The sequence below is a fragment of the Zonotrichia leucophrys genome, chromosome 3 (genome assembly GCF_028769735.1).
Source record: "Zonotrichia leucophrys gambelii isolate GWCS_2022_RI chromosome 3, RI_Zleu_2.0, whole genome shotgun sequence".
Lineage (NCBI taxonomy): Eukaryota > Metazoa > Chordata > Aves > Passeriformes > Passerellidae > Zonotrichia > Zonotrichia leucophrys.
In genome coordinates, this window is record NC_088172.1 from 70,153,990 (window position 1) to 70,171,676 (window position 17,687).

A 17,687-nucleotide genomic window follows, 5' to 3' on the forward strand; every position below is an offset into this window, starting at 1 on the left:
TAGCTGGCTCACAAGTGCTTTCAGTTTTGTTATATTTATCCATTTAAAATATGAGGCATGTATCTACTGCTTTAGATGGCAAAGTGAAGAGATTAGAGGGATATCAAAGCTGCCATTGATTTCAGCTTGTGGTCAATTCTCTTTTATCTGCTAAAGCAAGGTCTAATACAGCACTTCTGTATGCTGAATGCAGCATTTTCTGAATAAGAAAGCAGTCACATAGAACACTCAGAACTTTCACAGGGAATTTAGTGTTTGTTGCAGAAGATCTTCAATGTGGATGAGCTGGAATCCAGTTTCTCAGCTCAAGTCTAAACTCCGCACAAGTGAGCAGCCAAAGCAAAGTCCAGTGTTCTGGTCCTTCAGCCATTTAGAACATGAACATGTTATCACTTTCCAGCTCTAATACCATGGCTTCTGTCTCACAAAAATGGTGGGCAAAAGTGATGAGGCATGCCTGGGTGTTGTGCCAATGTGAAGATGGGATTGTTCAGAACTAAAACCTGGAAAGTGTTTTCCTGGGTTTGGCAATGCTGATTCAGTCTCAGGTAACACATTTTCTTCATCCCCACCCATCCTCCACAATGTACTGCAAGTGTTTTATAGAGGCAATATCTAAAGTGACTTTAATGCTAACAGTGCAGCTCTTCTTGTTACAGCTCTGATTCACAACACATAGAATGCTCTGTCAAAATAAACGTTTCCAGGATTTGGGAAAAAAGCAGCATGCATCTCTGTTAGTCCTAACATAGATTCTTTTTCAAGTTATGAAGGCTGAGACTTCAGCCTCTTGAAATAATTTCTCTGCATATATTTACAGAGAGAAGAGAATGAAAGAGAGTAGAAAATAAGAAAAGTAAGAAAGCACTACAAATGATAAATTAGTTTCTCTTCCTTAGCAAGGTCTGTGACTACCACAAGTTATACTTACAAATCTGAACATTTATAATAATAATCCAGGGATTTTTTACACCTACTTCATACCTTGACATCCCCTATTTGCTATCTGCTGGAAACCATCTGGACAAGTGCATTTGTAGGACCCTTCAGTATTTATACAGCTTCCTCTTAGGCAAACATTGCTGTCTTGAAGGCATTCATCAACATCTGAAATAAAAAGGCAGCTGAATTATTAGATGATGTCAAAACTGATGAAACTTTTAAAAGTTTCAACATAACTTGAAGCAACTGTGTGCATACATGGAAATCAAGTTTACTACACTTTAGGATTCTTTGTTATTTTCCTTTCATTGTGCCATCAAACTTCTCATATTTCAAGAGGGCTTTGAAATTTGAGTTTGTATGTGATTAATTCCTAGCAAATATGACTCATCTGCATCTCTCACAAAAGCACATCATAACAGTAATGCAGTTAAAAAGAAATCCAAGCAGCTGCACATTTAGAAGACAGACACAAAAACTACCTACTAAAGCAAATTTAAAATAGTCTTCTTTGGACATGTTTAAACCCCCACATAGAAATCCAAGAGCTGGAAGTGACTGACTCAGGTATCCCCCTGGGAGTGGGCAAGCCCAAGCAGAGCTGGTGTGTCACAGCAGGCAGGACGTGCCTGGGGAGCCTGCTCACACCACAGCCACGTGGGACAGGACCGCACTGTGGGCGCTGCTGTGCCAATGGGGAGCTTTCCATGCAGCTCCCGAGATGCAACACAGCCATTTCACAGGCTTTTAGCAGCTGGGTCATGCAGCTGCACGGCTGCTTTTGCACAGGGCTGCACCCCAGCCACAAATCCAGCTCCAGAGTCCAGGCACACAGGATCTTGTTTCCCAGCTCCTACACACCACGTTCAGGATCAAGCCTCAGGCCTGTACACTTTGCTCCAGTGTCTCAATATCCATGGGATAAACGGCTGATACACAGCACGGAGAGTTTCAGGATACAAACTAGACACAAGATAATCAACTATTTCAAGAACAGGACACTGGCACTGTCTCCACCTAAAGTCTTTTCTTCCCTTAGTCTTTCAAAGAGCTTAAAGGCAGCCCAGTGGAGGAGCCAGAGTACAGCTACTCTGGGTACAGGATTAAGTCAGCAAGTGCCGACATTCCGGTGACATTATACAGCTTTGGTTTCACTGCAGCTCAAGATCACAAGGTATTTGGTGCCTGTGCCTCTAAGTTTTAAAAGCAAACAGAAAGTGAGAGAGTTAAATTAAAAACACTCATAAGCAAGTTCCCTCAGCTTCCACAGAGCCCTACCTAATCATCTACCCAGTCTATTGCTTTGATAATGTAGTTAGCTTCCTTTGAAAAACAGTAATCAAAGACTTTTCCCAGTACCTTTGATTATTCTGATTTCTTAAGTATGGATTTTAGCTGATTAGAATTGTAACTTTTTCCTGTGCTGCAGGAATGAATAGCAATTGTAACTGAAAAGAGGACATGACCACATTTCTACATTTATCTTTGGAAGCCCACACTATATCATTCTCCTTGGGATTTAATCTATTTAATAAAAGTAAGAAATAGGGATAGCTCTCTTACACAAATGAATGTTATTGAAGATAAAATTGTACTTAAATGTTGACAAAGTTATGACCTTTAGATAACCACATGTTTTATAACCATTTTCAACTTCAAAATAAATTGTGGCTTATTTAAAAAGCAATTCATTTTGACTAGAGCATGAGAAAAATTAATTACTCCCTTGTGCTAAGTTAATGCCAAGTCTCACAACAAGAAGGTGCCTTCTGCCAAATTCAGTAAAATTGCATTATTTTCCATATAGGATGCAAACCTCCCTCTCTCTGATGCAACTCTTCATAGACCCTATGAGTGCTGCATGAGAATCCCCAGAAAAATCAGTGGCAGTAACTCATTCTTAAGGCATTCACTGCTTTTTACCACCTTTACACACGCATGTCTTGAACATTCTGGCTAGCAAAATCTCTGAAAGCTCTAGGAACAGCAGAGACTTAAGCTTCAGACTTTCTTGCAGTAACACAGGTTTTTTGAGATGTACTGTCTGTATGTAAGTCCTGTTGGAGCATATTCCCCTCCCTTTTGGCTGAGACTAGGCCTCACAGGTGCCCTCACACTTGGTGCTCCCTCTTATTCAGGGCAACAATGAGCAGAAAGTCTCAATGTCACTTCATCTCAAGAACAAGGTGCTGAATGACAGACTAAGGCAGAAGATAAACACGCATGTGGGTGCATATCTTGAAGATATGCTGCATGTATAGTTGTATACATTGATGTGCACCAGTTATTTTCAAATAACTTCTATTCTTACACAAGTAAAACACTGCACAAGGGCTTCCAGACAAAAACTTCAGCCAGGGAGTTGCAAAAAGCACAGCTGAAAATGAGCACAGCATAATTCTGCTGAATTCTACAATACCCCTAGAAGTTTGCACAAGTTATAATGATCAAAGCAGCAAAATGCTTCTTGCATGCAACATCTTTAAGAAAACACCTGCACCAGAAGAAAACTTAATTAAACAAACACATTTCTTGCAAGTGGTTTGCTAATCACATTTGTTTTACAGCATCACACATTCTTTGGGTATCCTCTGATGTGACAAATGTCCACACCTGGCTCTTCGAGAAACTGGACAAAATTTGAACCACTTTGTTTTTTCCAGACAATTGTGCTGTGCTATGCTCACAGTTTTTGTAATCTCTTTTCTGCTTTCTCTGTGAAGTGTTATAAAACATTGAGGTAAATAAGCTAATCCAAAAATCAGAGGCCATTATGTGGAAAAACACCCCATGTCTTCTTAAGGTGTTTGTCTCTTTAGTTTCCAAGGTGCAAAAAGCAGTCTATAATATCCTGTACTTCAGAAAATTTTGAAGGGATATAATGAAAGCACAGAAGAACTTCTTCCACTTCAAGAGATTAAGTATTTTTGCAGGACTTGCAATATTTACAGAAGTCTTCAGCAAACAAACCATGGCTACAGAAATTAACCATTCTGTCATTGGGTGGAGAAGCTGTAAATTTGGTTCCAGATTTTTAAATGAGACAAATATCCTGGGGTAAGGGAATGGTTTTACTCTTTTTCCTTGTTTGATATAACCCCTCTTCTTTTGCCTTGAAAATGTCTGAAACTATTTTGTCTTGAAAACTGCCTTTGAGCAGGAGTAAGAGTTAAAGTATGGACCTATTGTGACAGGCCAGGTGATGGAGAGCTGCAACAGCTACCATGAGTTCTTGGGCTGTTTGAAAAGCACCAAAGCAGTCTGAAGAGAAGTTTGAAATTTCATCTGAAGTCTACTTAGAGAAAGTTAGATGAGCAGTTGTCACAAATGATACCATATTATCTGTTCTGTCTTTGGGAGGCAGAAGGACCTGTGACCCATTACACCACATTTTTCTTTGATTCTTGACAGGGTATCTCCACATCTGCTGCAATTCATGAAGATCTTGAAGGCAGATGAGAACAAAATTATTTGATGCAAATTTCTAGTCCATTGCATCATCAGCCCACATTTCTTGAAGCTGATGCAAGAGGTGCTGGTACTCAGCATGAATGATGAGAAGAGTGTGTTAGGTTCTTCCATGAACACATTCTCCAAATAGCTCAGGACCAAAGAGCATCAGTGTGCTGAGGAGATTTTATAAGATATCCTTACCCTTTGCTGATGAGAAATTCAAGAGTTGCTGTCACTCATGGAATGTGAACAATCCAGTGTAATCAGTTATGATAAAGTCTGTTACAAGTTTGTCTTGAGCAAACAGCATTTGTTTAGCCTAGGGGGAACTGCTCTTCTGCCTGCATCACTTGAAGAGGAGGATTCCTGACCTGTTGCTGAGGGAGAAGGTGAGGAGTGCCTTCCAAGTGCTGTGTGGAGGATAACCTAGCAGCAGAACACTGCTTGGTAGAACAGCTGTAAGAAGCTGTATCTTGCAAAGCATCAGCAGTTACAGAAAGCACACCAGAGACCAAAAAGCTTTTATGAGCTAATGCCCCATGTAAAATGAGACCTTAACAAATGCTTCTTAGCTACTTCTCCCTGGTAGTGTGAGATAAGAAAGCAATTGAGATAGAATCTTTCCTGGAGCTTGCTGGTAAGTAATCTTGCATTCTCAAGGTGACCATGAGTAGTGCAGCAGATGTACCATATCAGATGGCAGCCAACAACAGAGAAGAGGAAGTAGCTTTGAAATGCTTCAATAGAAAAAAAATATCAGTTTGCCAATTACTGGACAATTAAATTGTTTTACTTGAGAGATAAAAGAATGCTTTTTTCTATAACACAGCATTTCTTTTTACATATATTGCACATCTTTCACTTCTTACTTTCGTTTTTGCAAGCTCAGTACCTAGACTGCGTTTTGAGACAGTGCAAGCTGTGAGCTCCAGTAGATCCTGCTGGAACTTGTCATCTACTAAATGCTTTTCTTTCATGTGCACTCTTGCCAGCGCACATGTGTGATTGTGGTGGCTGGCTGCAGGTTCCCAAAACCAGCTGGAGAAGAAGTTTTAACTAGCAGGCCCCCATGAGACTAGCATATACTGGCAGAAGCTTTTGTAATACAGAGCCTCTGTGTCAGAACTTAAACAATAAGGTTTGGAAAGGCTGACTTGTTCTCAGTAATAATATCAACTGGTCTTCCAATCTTACTGTTGGAAGCACATGTCCTAACTTTTTGTATGTGGAAAGATGACAGGTACTATTTCTAAGAATCCATTAAGTATGTGGCTGTGTTGGTGGGAACAAATGGTTGGCAGTGTAGAGAAAGAAAGAGAGGCAACATATATTTCTTCTCCATTCTTAAAAGAGTTTACTCCTATAGCTGAAATACTCAAGATCTTATTGAATAAAATTAGTTGGCAGCTGAGTCCCTAAGCTTACCTTCACACTGATCTCCAGTAGATGACAAGGAGTAGCCTTGGCTACAGATACATCTGAAAGATCCTTCTGTGTTCCTGCAGCGTCCATTTGTACAGACTGATCGCTGCTGGCATTCATTAATATCTGCAGAGACAGTGAAACTCTTACGTATCTGAAAATACCAGTTACTCATCAAATGGTACAAAGACCAAGTCTGAACAAAACAGCAAAGCATGGCATCAGTATCCAGTACTGCTTAACTTGTTTGTGTTTATTAAATACAGACAATGTAATGCATAAAATCGTATGAAACTGCAGACTGTGTGTTTTGCTTGAGATGACTGTGTTCAACATTCTCTCCTGTAACACCAATTTATCCCTCATGCACAATGGGGTACACACAGACTCACAAATACACACACATGCTGCCTGAGAGCTGCTTTTGTTTCTGTTATATCTGGCAGAGGTAACAAGTCAGCCGCTCCAGTGAATCAGCAAAACCCACAAAATACTTTCCAGCAGGATCACCACCTTTTAACAGGGTGTGGTTTTCAGACACACACTGACAGGCTAATCCCCTATTAAGTTAAGGCTCCTTGAAATTCTTGCCTTGTAGCAGTACTAATCATCTAACTGGAGAAATGTCTCTTTGCTTCCACAACACTGCTAATCCCTCTGTGCTTCAGCTCTCATAAACTGGGGTCAGCCTGAGCTAACAGATGGATTTGAACATCAAACTTATATTTTCCTATGGAAAACTCAAAGTATTGGAGGCAAGTGGTACTTTGAATTCAGAACATAGCACATGCCTTGTTTGAGCTAGGAAGCCTATTTTCCCTCTGTTATTTGTAAAATATTCATTAAGAAGCAGTGTTTAAATTGACATGGTGAGTTCTTGGTCACTTCTAGCATTTTGGCACAGCTGCATGTCTTTCTGGAAATACACTTCAATTCAAACAGGAGAGTGTTACTCAATGAGGTTTTTCAGGTCTGTGTTATGGCTGAACAGTCTGACCTCTTAAGTAACAGTTCCTTGCAACCACAGAAGTTTAGAATTTAAGGATCACTGAAATCTGTGAGGCTCCATGAAGCAGCTGGGCATGTGTACGGGTCCTTACTTAGAAGGGTGCACTTTAAGAAGAACAGTCTGCACATGCCAGCTCAGCTTGGCAAGGGCTCTTTTCCATGAAAGGCTCAGAGGAAGCAGTCAAATTTTGTCTACATATTTTCCCCAAGATCAGTCTGCTGTGTGTCCTGAACAGCACATTTAACTCACTCAAGACACTTAACTTACACTGATGTTTTGTTTCAAACTTCCTGACAAATTTATATGAACGATCATTTAGTTTTACTGTATTATTTTTAGCACTCAGAAGTCTGAAAGTGTTTGGTGCTGTACAGAGACATTTAGGGAAGGCTGAGGGAAAGGCAAAAGAAGGAAATCCAACATCTGACAAGAAACATGTAGGTGACTGTGCTCTTCCACAGCCTGGAGACACTGTCTCAGATTTTCACCATTAGGGAAAAGTTTCAAGTACTCTAGTTAAGGAGAGGAATATTCATACCTCCTGTACATGCTCTAGGTTCGCCCTCACACTACTTCACCCTAACTTCAGACCTAATTTTGTTCCACTGGAGAAGTCTTGACGGGAATTTTAGATGTGGAAGAAATGTGGCAACTGACACTTTGGAGGCACAGGAACTGTTCCTAGAAATACACCACTAAGCTTTCTCTCTCTCAGTGTACTGTTGGAAATACAGAGACACCAGCGCAGGCAGGGTTAACTGCTCAGTGGTAACTGACACTGCTGGGATCCAAAGGGCAGCAGCCTAGGTTTTTTGATTTCACTCACCCACATGGTAGGGAAAAAAAAGACAGAAAGAAAAGCAAAAGCCACTGTTCTTAAAGCTCTGAAATGCCAGATATGCCACGGATTTTGCAAATATTCCAGTTTAGCAATATAAATATTACTACATGTTCTTGACTGGCTTTATAACACATGTCAAGATCTACAATGTGATCATAGAAACCATAAAATGGAAATACATATTCTTACATTTCTGTGTTTTTAGCATCAGTGTTATACATTCAAAAGAAAGATTAAAAAAATTTAAAAATATTATCTGAAAGGTAAATGCAACCTTATGAATTTTAGCAATATTCTTTCTTACCTTCACACTGATCCTTTGATGCAGAGAGTTTGAAACCCTGGGCACAAAAACACCTGAAGGATCCCTCTGTATTCTCACAACGTCCATTTGTACAGTGACTGCCATACTGACATTCATTTATATCTGTGAATAAAAAAAAAAGTGCAAGAAATTAACTGGGGTACAACCACCTTTCAGTTGAGCTTGGGAATATATTCAAATTACATCATAAAGATGACTATTATTCCTGAGGAATTTATTTCAATGCAATTTTAGCACTTCATGCAGGTCCCTTTGTAAGGCTACTCTACACACTCATCAAGGAACTTAACTGGATTATGCAAAATCTCTCCTCCTAGTCACAAACCATCCTTTCTTTAGAAAGACTTGAAAGCAGCTTTTATTTCCTATACACTATCCCATGCACATCTACTTTCATCCTTCTCTGAAAGGTATTAATTAGATGGGTCACTTTCTTTAGCCAACATGAAAATTGCTGTGTTGCTACTTAACAGTAATTTTCAAGAATTCCTTCTGAAGGCAATTTGTATAAACCAACAAAGCAAAATCAAACATAAAGATAAAACAAGAAACATATTTTACTATAAATCCATCCAGAATTAATTCTGTATTCTAAAATAACAATTAGAAGTGGTTTTCACAGGAAAAAAAAAAATTCAAATTTTATTTCTTTCTTTCGGGGTTGCAGTAGTCAGAGTGTGTCCTTGTTTTACGGAAAAATGCTGTATTTTTTTAGCTTCACTGATGCAGGAAAAGAACTACCCTTTGTTTGTTTTTATGTGCCAGAAATCATATTACTCCCAATTATCCTGTCTTTTGCCACCACAAAGCACACAAAACCCATCAGCTAATTATTTGAGGCACTGGAGCCATTTAGACAGCTGTAGCACAGGGAGAGCTGGAAGATTTGACATCTTTAAACCATCATCAGAACCCTTATTAGCTATTGTGAATATGTGCAGTAACTATTTTCCTCACATGTATTTAGAGGCATGGCTCTTTGCAAGCTCCTGTACCACCTGCCTTTGACAAAGCCCATCTTTCCCCCAGACACAAACAAAATCACCACTATCATCCACATTCCCAGTGACCTACAACTCTCAGTTCCTCACTTGAGCCTCTAGCTCCTTAGTAAATAACATGTCCTGCTGCAGCCTGGCCAAGCAGAATGAGTGACAGACATCCTTGGAGATACGACAGCACAGATCCACGGGTGCTGTGCTATGGCATTCGGTGGTGCTACTCCTCATTGCTTTCTCCAAGGCTTATCTCCCACTCACTAGTGTTGCTAATTGTGCTTGCTCTACAAAACACAATCTTTGCTCTCCATGTACATGATCAATGCTCTGACTGAAGAATCTGCTCAAACACAGAGAACCCAATTCAAGCACACAAATTTCCAACCAAACAACAAAACTGCTTCTTACAGATTCACTTTCATCTCCAAGCTGCTTGACAAAGAAACCTGGAATACTATTTCTGATTTTTGGATGGGATTCAAAGATCAAGAGTTTTCCACATGAAGCCAACAGAAAAGCCAGGAACAGAACTTAAATTTTCTGAGATGAAATCCAGAGTTAAAACTGATTCTGTTGGTGCTCCCTACAGTAGGGCTAGAGCTATTTGCATTAGCTCTGGTTACCTCTGTATTAGTTTTGGTATCTTCTAATGGGATCCTTAAAACTGTACAATTTGAATATTGATAGTTAAACCATGCAGCTTCAAAATCCACCACGGTTATAACCACAAGGATGAAGTGATCTAGAAAGTTTTGTCAACCTGCTTTTAAAATTTGCTCTTCAATACACAGAAGCGTGCTCTAGACACATCATGATCTGACTTTATTTGAATGTGAAAATGTGCAGAGAGAAAAATGAAATAAAAATTAATCAGTGGCTGAAAGTAAACTTAAAAACCAATTATTTCAAATAGTCCCTGTACAACACAAGTGCAGTGAGGGACCTGGGACAGTGACAATTTCAAGACAATGAGGAGTCAGGCTGCGCAAGCGTCCTTTTCCATTTCTTCCAATACACACTGAACATTCCCACCTAAACTCCAGATAAATGCAGTCTACCTGAGTTTGAAGTGAACTGATGGACTTTGCTTAATAAAACAGAAGTGGCTATGTTCCTGGCTTTAAATCCTGCAAGATTACAATATAAATGGCATCAAAGACCTATCTGTAGGATAAAGTGCATGCAGAGGAATGAAGTGAAGTAAAAAAATTACTGAAAACAGCACTGTGGAAAAACAGAAGAGCTGCAACTGATCTAAACTAACAGGAGAAACAAATGAATTTATGGAACAATGGATTTAAATATCCTTCACAGATAATGGGAAATATTTTCCTTTTTGGTGTATTTAAGTGGTGCCATATTGCAGAACTACAGATTTAAGAAAAAATGTCTGCATTACAATTTCTAAAATATGTATGGCTCATTTCCAACATGATGTAAGCCTAGGATAAACAAAAAACGGAGTGATCACATCACTAATGAAGTGAGTAAGAATTCTAGGCTTAGAACATTTCATAAGACAAAGGATAAAAGGAAAGCTACATGAAGTAATACAAGGAAAAAAATTATCACTTTAAATCAAGACATATTCCTTGCATGACTTAGTTCTGAGCAAAGAACTGACTTCTCTCATTCCCCTCCTACTAACCTGGTTAGTAAGAATGAAACAACTGAAAGTTTTGTCAGGGAATTTTCAACCAAGCTATTTCCATAAATAGGTACAGAAATAAAGCTTAATATTGGGAAAGAAGGCAAAATTAGGACAACATTTTTGCAAAAGAAAAAAAAAAATGAGTTAAGTCAGAGCACTCTTAACAGAGTACATATGCCACATTCTTTGCAAGGGCACCAGGAATGCAGGCAGGTGGGCAGGAATGAAACAAAGATCAACGTGGAGTAATTAGTGCAAAAAGAAACCCATTAATTTGTTGTAAACATTTTGTAGCTTGTTACAACTCCATTAAATCACCAGAGAAATACATTCCTCCACAGTAAGTCAAATGACAAGACCAAATATGCAGCTACGACATGGCAGATCAGACAGTAAAGACCTCTTCAGAAAACAGGGCAGTTGAAAAGGGTGTAATCTGCACGTCAAAATTGGTGGTGAAGTTCTGACAGCCACACATTGGCTCACTGCAACTCGGCTCTAATCTTGATCCACAGATCAGCACCACACCTGCAGCTGGAGCACAGCAGATCCCAGCCACCAGAGCTGCTTCAACCAAACTCTGTTTGGTTAGTTAGACTGCTTTGTGAACTGAACCACATCACAGCACCGGGAGCCATGACAAAATAAGCCATGGAAGTGGCTGACAGTCTGCCCCACAAAACTAATGCAAACACCCTCTGTATAGGTCATTGTACACCGGTTTAGGCAACATGGTTATTCCAACAATCACAAATTATAGGGCATGTGATACATGGAGTGGGCAGGAATATTCGCAACAGATCCTTCACAACTGATGCTAAATTTAAGTTTCTGGTAGTGTCCCAAAAAAGTGGCACTCAAAACTGCAAAAGATTATTTCCTTTTGCACAATGGATTAGTTTGCACTTTCTTACCTCCATTTCAAATAGTCAAAACTGATTTTGAAAAGAAAAATTAATCTAACATTTACAAAAAAATCAACAAAAGTAAAATGCGAGAAATCTGTCCTAAACCCTCAACCTAAAGTTAGACAAGGGGCTTTAAGATATACTAATGTGTTGCTAGAAGCACAGATAATTAGACTTTAATTAACATGCTCCATGAGCAAATTCTCATATTCCACTGAAAAACCTGAGTTGCACTGATGTATTAGCACTTGTCTTTTCCATTTTTCCACTTGTCTTTGCCAAACAACAGCCTACTAGTATTTCACTGACAATACATCCCCTTTCTGTTCCATATTTTCTATTTCAAGAATTTTGTTTTGTAATTATATTATTTGTAGTCTAGATTTATCTACAGTAAAACAAGATTTCCTCTTATGTACTGTGTCTGAGAACATAAAGCAATTTCAAAAATCTTATATTTTCAGTTATTCTTGAATGAAATGAGGACTCAGGCACAGTGATGTCATCAGGTTGTAACACTGAATATGAAACACAGCACCTCAGAACAAGAGCTACAACCAGAGAGACAAAGAGTACTAAACATACCATGGCACTGTCCATTCCAGCCTCTGAATCCCACTCTGCAAGGAATGCACTGGTAGGAGCCAGGAGCATTAAGGCACTGTGCATCTGGACAGGTAGTTGGAGTCAGGCACTCATCGATGTCTTCAAAAGAGAAGATAAAAGGAAATACTGGTCAAGCCATAGTAGAACACTGAATAATAATCTGGTTACTCTGACTCTCTTCCTGAGATACTAAAGCATGTAAAGAGTTGTGTAATTTATCTGATAGAGGCACAGGAAAGAACAAGTTCACTCATATTTGTACCAGCAAAGGGGCATCTCAGAAATAGAGTAGCTCATAATACATGCAGCTGAATCTGAATTTTCTGTTTTACTAAAAATCTTTGGTAGGTCTTCCAGAACATACAGCATATCAGATTTCTGGCTACCACACGTAAAGATAACATTCCTTTATTTTACATGTTACTCCTTTATCATACTGAAGTGCCGGAGATTTTTTCTATGATAAGACTTTGGAAGTTCATTGGAACAATAGTAAAACTGTAACTCTGGCTTCCAAAAGCACAGCACAATTTGGTATTTTCCAAAGCTGCACAGTTATTCAGCATGCAAGTGCTACTGGGACAAAAAACATAATTGTGTGAATGAGAATCAAAGAGGTTTACATGGAGTAAGGAGTTAATTTTGTCTGAAAGAAGGCACAAGCCACATCACTGAGGCTGGCAATGTTTAGGGTGAGAGAGGGACTTTCTGCATCAGGCAGGGTCCTAGACTGCCCATGACAAGAAGAGAGAGGTCCTGAAAAAGTCATGGAACTCATGTTCAGGCTCTGAGCAAGAACAACTTCTTATCCTGCCCCAAGGAAACCCAGACATCCAACATATGCAATCTAGAGGAGACTGCACACAGAAAACAACATTCAAAGACAAGTTGCTGTTAAGCGACCAATGATCAGAAGATTCTGGAATTAAAACTGTGTAGGCAGTCTCCTTGCAGTCTGCAAGCATGTATGAGATCATTTTATAATATGGTATTTAATTACACAATAATTATAATCTTTCCCATTGAATACTTCCTTCATGCAGTGCACAGAACTAATTAAATTGTCAGTCACCTCTAAACTCAGCTTCCTAAGCTTCCATCCTTTTCCTGCCCCAGGCCTAGCAGTTTTGTCTTCTGCAATTAAGGACTGCTACTTGAGCACAGATCATAGGGAGGGAATTCACTCCTAGTTTTAAGAACAAGCTCACAGAACTCAAGCAGCTACCAACACTTGTAATTTAACTGGACAATGCTCCAAGGTTGAGAGAATTGAACATTCCAGCTCCAAACATCTCACTGGATGTAGGCAAATCACAATTTTTCATAAAATCACAATTGTCCAGCTTAGAATACTTTCTCATAAAACCACTAACAGGCTTCTTCTAAGTGGCTACAATGCAGACCTGGAAAAGTTTCTCATTAAACTGCTGTGGGAGTTAGTTTGTTTTTTTTTTTAACTTAATTAACAAAGAAAATTACACTTCTGCTCCAATTTCTTCTCAGAACTGTGGACTGTGTCTGCCTTCAGAACATGAATGATGCACCTGGTCCAGAAATTTTTCGTCAAAATAAAGTCTAGATGTGGCACAGCATTAAAAAAATCACAAGAAGATTTTTATATGAGAATTCTTCATCCTGTGCAATGATGTTCAGCTATGACTAAAACACTGTTCTACAGAAACAGCAGAATTTACAAGAACATCTATGCACTCTTTACATTCCCCTGGCCAGGCCTGTGACAGGGCTTGTGTGAGTACAGCTTGAAGGCAGAATGAGGACGGGGTGAGGAAGGGCAAGTGAGCCCTGAGTATTGTGAGCAGGCTGGAGGATTCTTGCCTTTGTTTTTGAACTGTGGAGGGAGTGGAAGGAAGTTTTTTGTGAAATTAGAAATCTGTCAGTAGAGTGATGACAGGGTGAAATGATTCCCCAAATGTATCATTTCCTTGGTTTGATGGATTAATGTAGGAGCATTTTCCCCTCAAGCAACCTTAAATAACTTTCAAGAGAGAATTTGGTTTCAGAAATTATATTTTGTTAAGTTAAATTATAGAGGACTACCACCACACTATTTAAAATACAAGTTAATAACAAATTTGATGTAGTGTAAAAGTCTGATTTCTAACCTGAATTACAGATTCCCTAGTCAGAAAAGATTTGCAAAGACTAGTTGTAAGAGTGGAGTTTGTGAAACATTTAAATAAATTTTAAAAAAATTGAAATAAGACTCTTTTATCATTGCTCAGAGCAGCAAATATATCCATGGCAGCTTTAAGTTGCTTATTTTCCAGGCAACCTAACATGTCAGTGATTTTATTCTATCCTATGTAACTTATACTAAAGCATAAACAAAATCATGTTTAAAATGAAATGATTTCTTGGGGGTTTTAGTTCACCATTCAAGTTGAGAACGAAAAAAATACCAGGAAAATAGACCAAAATATCACACTAAAAAGCTTTGAAGGTCAGATGTGCTAGGATCTCCTGCAACATGAAATATCTGCTTGATATGGATATTAAAAAGTCAACCTATCATTTGCGACCTGATGTAATATAGGAAAAGTTAATTTCTTCGTTTAAACAAAAACTTGGCAAGCAGGCAAGGACTAACAATGAAGTTAGTGATTCCATGGCAAGAGATGATAAAATGGCTGTTCCAAGATGGTTCTGTACACAGTGGGGGAACTCCTTTACAGCATCTTAAATTCAAATAGCAGGAATTGAATTGCATTTCCAGACACCAAATAATGACAAAGATTGAAGAGTACTCACAAAGGCTTCTTGTTTAAGACTGCACCCTCTGAGATTTGTCCCCTTGCAGCTCAAGCTGCAGTGCAAAGCCTCCCTTGAATAGAGGGAATGTTCATCATTCCAAAGAGCAGTAGTTTGGCACTAGTTTTGTGCTATCAATAAATGGTGCAATGAAGTGCTATCAGTATCAACCATCATCACCACCAGGGAAGAGTCCAAACCTACCTTCACATTCCCCTCTCCTGTTCATTTGGTAGCCACTATCACAATATTCACATCTGTATGAGCCAAGAGTGTTTATACAAAAGCCTTCTCCACAAGTGTGAGGTCTTGAACATTCATCAAAATCTGCAGATGACAAAGAGAAGTTCAGAGAAGTTGCCTCACCATCAAAGTACTGAATGCTTGCATCTCCTCAAAACTCTGCTTGAACTAAACACTAAGTAGTAAGTCTGGATTTTTGAAGCTGTTTGCAAGCCACCTCACTGCTTGTAATCAGAGAGAGAATGAGTTTGAGAAACAGCCAGGGTATAGAAGGTGGCTTGGGAGCATCCCTATGGCTGTAAACACAATGTGTGTTGCTGCATCTGCGCAGTGCCCAAGCCAGCACTAACCTAAGGCAGACCACAGCCCCTTCAGGCTGTTTGTGTTGTTTTGTGAAGTCTGTGGCTGTTTGGAGCTGTATTTAAAAATATGGTTTGTTTCAGCTTCTACTCAATGAAAGTGTTGAATATTTGTATTTTATACAGCAGGTGTTTTCACTTATTGGTAGTTTTCCTAAACAATGATATACTGAATAAATTCTTGTTTTCCAACAAACAAACATTCTGAAAAGGAGTATCAGTTAATAAATAGGTGTTTTGCTCAGCACAACACCTGGTGAGAGTGAAATATACTTCCACACATCAGTCCAGTACCACTGATATTGAGAAAAAAAAGAGTTGAAAAGGGGACATTAGGAAGATTTAGCTACTCTTCTTGAATAATTCTGATACTTTTATTTTCTATAAAGGAGACTAGTTATTACCAACGCAGTCAGTTCCATCTTCACTGGCCATGAATCCAGCTTGGCAAATACATAGGAAACTTCCTTCTGTATTTTCACAGCGTCCAAGGGAACAGAGATGTGGCGCCTGATCACACTCATTAATATCTGTAAAAGAAATGAAATCAGAAGACTACAGAATAACGTATATAGCTGTGATTCTTTTTTGTGTATTCTGTGCCATGCATTTGAAAAGACTGATCTTGTAATTATTTTAACTATTGGAAAAGGTATCCACGTTTTCTCTCAGAGATGAAAAAAAGATGCATTAAATAGTTTTGGTTGGAGAAAAATGCTCTTACTGGCTTACACTGTAAGAATATTGCATTGGCCTGAAGAACGTGACATGATTACAGTTCAAATCACTACACTGTGTGCAACATGAGCACAAGCTGCAAGCATGGAATGTTAATAAAATTTGGACGAAATAAAGGGATTCTAAGTTGCCATGTGGCTGTGTTGCATAATTTATTTTTCAATACTGTAGTTGCACCTGACAGCATGTATTACAGCGTGAAGCTGCTGAGCTTTGGTGGCATGAACATTTTATAGCATATAATCTGTAGATACAATACACCCTTTCTGATCCAAGTTACAGAGGAACCAGTGTACTCTGAATGAAGAAAAGATACCAATACAGCTGCTTCCAAATCTGAAATGGCTCGTGTAGGACCCCTTTGTGCTCTGCCTTATGTTCACCAAAGAATCATCATCTAGACTTACTAGCTTAAAAGGGGATGGAGACCTTACTTTGCAGATCTCTCACTGTGCTTCTGGGTTGTTTGGGATACACCTTCTCTTTTTAGTAGCAGGCTGAAAGGAATGACATAACAAAATGCCTGGACTTAGTCTGCCTGCAGAGCTGGTAGCTGGGTAAATCACTGTGAGAAACAGGCACAAATTCGTTCTTTTTCCAAACAGAAGGGTATTTCCTCCTAGTAGTCTGACTTTTAGATACCTGATACACAGCTTAGAGGAGATGGTCTGCCTATTTCTTTTTCTCTCACATCACAATGGGAGATGTTTTCACTCCATTTCATTAAATTCACAATAATTTTAGAGCAGTTGAAATGCTGTATTACAGACTACCTCACAAATTTTATTTGGCATAGAAAAAAAAGCCTTGTAGTTTGAACACCTGACTGCTCTGGAGAGACTTCCCGTAACCAAATTCTACATTTCAAGCATTTCATAGCACGGTTATTTCAGATTTTTGAAAGCACCATTTCATACCAATGCATTTTGTCTGCTGATCATTAAGTTTGAACCCCTTGTAGCAGATGCAAGTGTATCCCACAGGCAAATTAACACACTGTCCTGCTCCACAGATATCAGGATTAACTGTACATTCGTTGATTTCTAAGCAAAGAAAGAGAAATTTAATGTTAAACTTACATAGCTCAGTAAGTGCACAATACTCTGTAATCCAAGTAGAAAGCTCAGGCACGAAAACAAGTGTAAATCAAGTTTATGGATATCTTATCTGGGAGAATCTAGAAACCGTCTGCACCTTTCCTAGTGACATAACCTTATGTCCCATCCAAGATCTATAAATTAGTACATAAAATTTAAAGTAAAATGAAGATAAAATAAAGAAATATATATGGCTCAATCTTTGCATTGCACATTAAGAAAATAACTGCAGTGAGTTTTTGATCACAGGGGGTATCCTGATTTATAGAGTACTCATTTACTAATGGCTTGGATGTATTTTGTAAGATAAGGACATTCAGATATGG

At 38.8% G+C, this 17,687-nt stretch overlaps 1 protein-coding gene across 9 annotated transcripts in view; it reads right to left on the reverse strand.

The window, feature by feature from the left end:
• Positions 1 to 17,687, reverse strand: part of LTBP1 (latent transforming growth factor beta binding protein 1) — a 188,988-nt gene that overhangs the window by 43,041 nt on the left and 128,260 nt on the right. For all 9 annotated transcript variants that reach the window (XM_064708730.1, XM_064708727.1, XM_064708729.1 and 6 more), the window contains 7 exons: positions 17,182 to 17,307; positions 15,931 to 16,056; positions 15,129 to 15,251; positions 12,135 to 12,254; positions 7,972 to 8,094; positions 5,821 to 5,943; positions 985 to 1,107 (listed from right to left, as the gene is read on the reverse strand). In XM_064708730.1, coding sequence (XP_064564800.1) covers positions 985 to 1,107; positions 5,821 to 5,943; positions 7,972 to 8,094; positions 12,135 to 12,254; positions 15,129 to 15,251; positions 15,931 to 16,056; positions 17,182 to 17,307 — 864 coding nt within the window. The remainder of the gene's footprint in view (positions 1 to 984; positions 1,108 to 5,820; positions 5,944 to 7,971; positions 8,095 to 12,134; positions 12,255 to 15,128; positions 15,252 to 15,930; positions 16,057 to 17,181; positions 17,308 to 17,687) is intronic.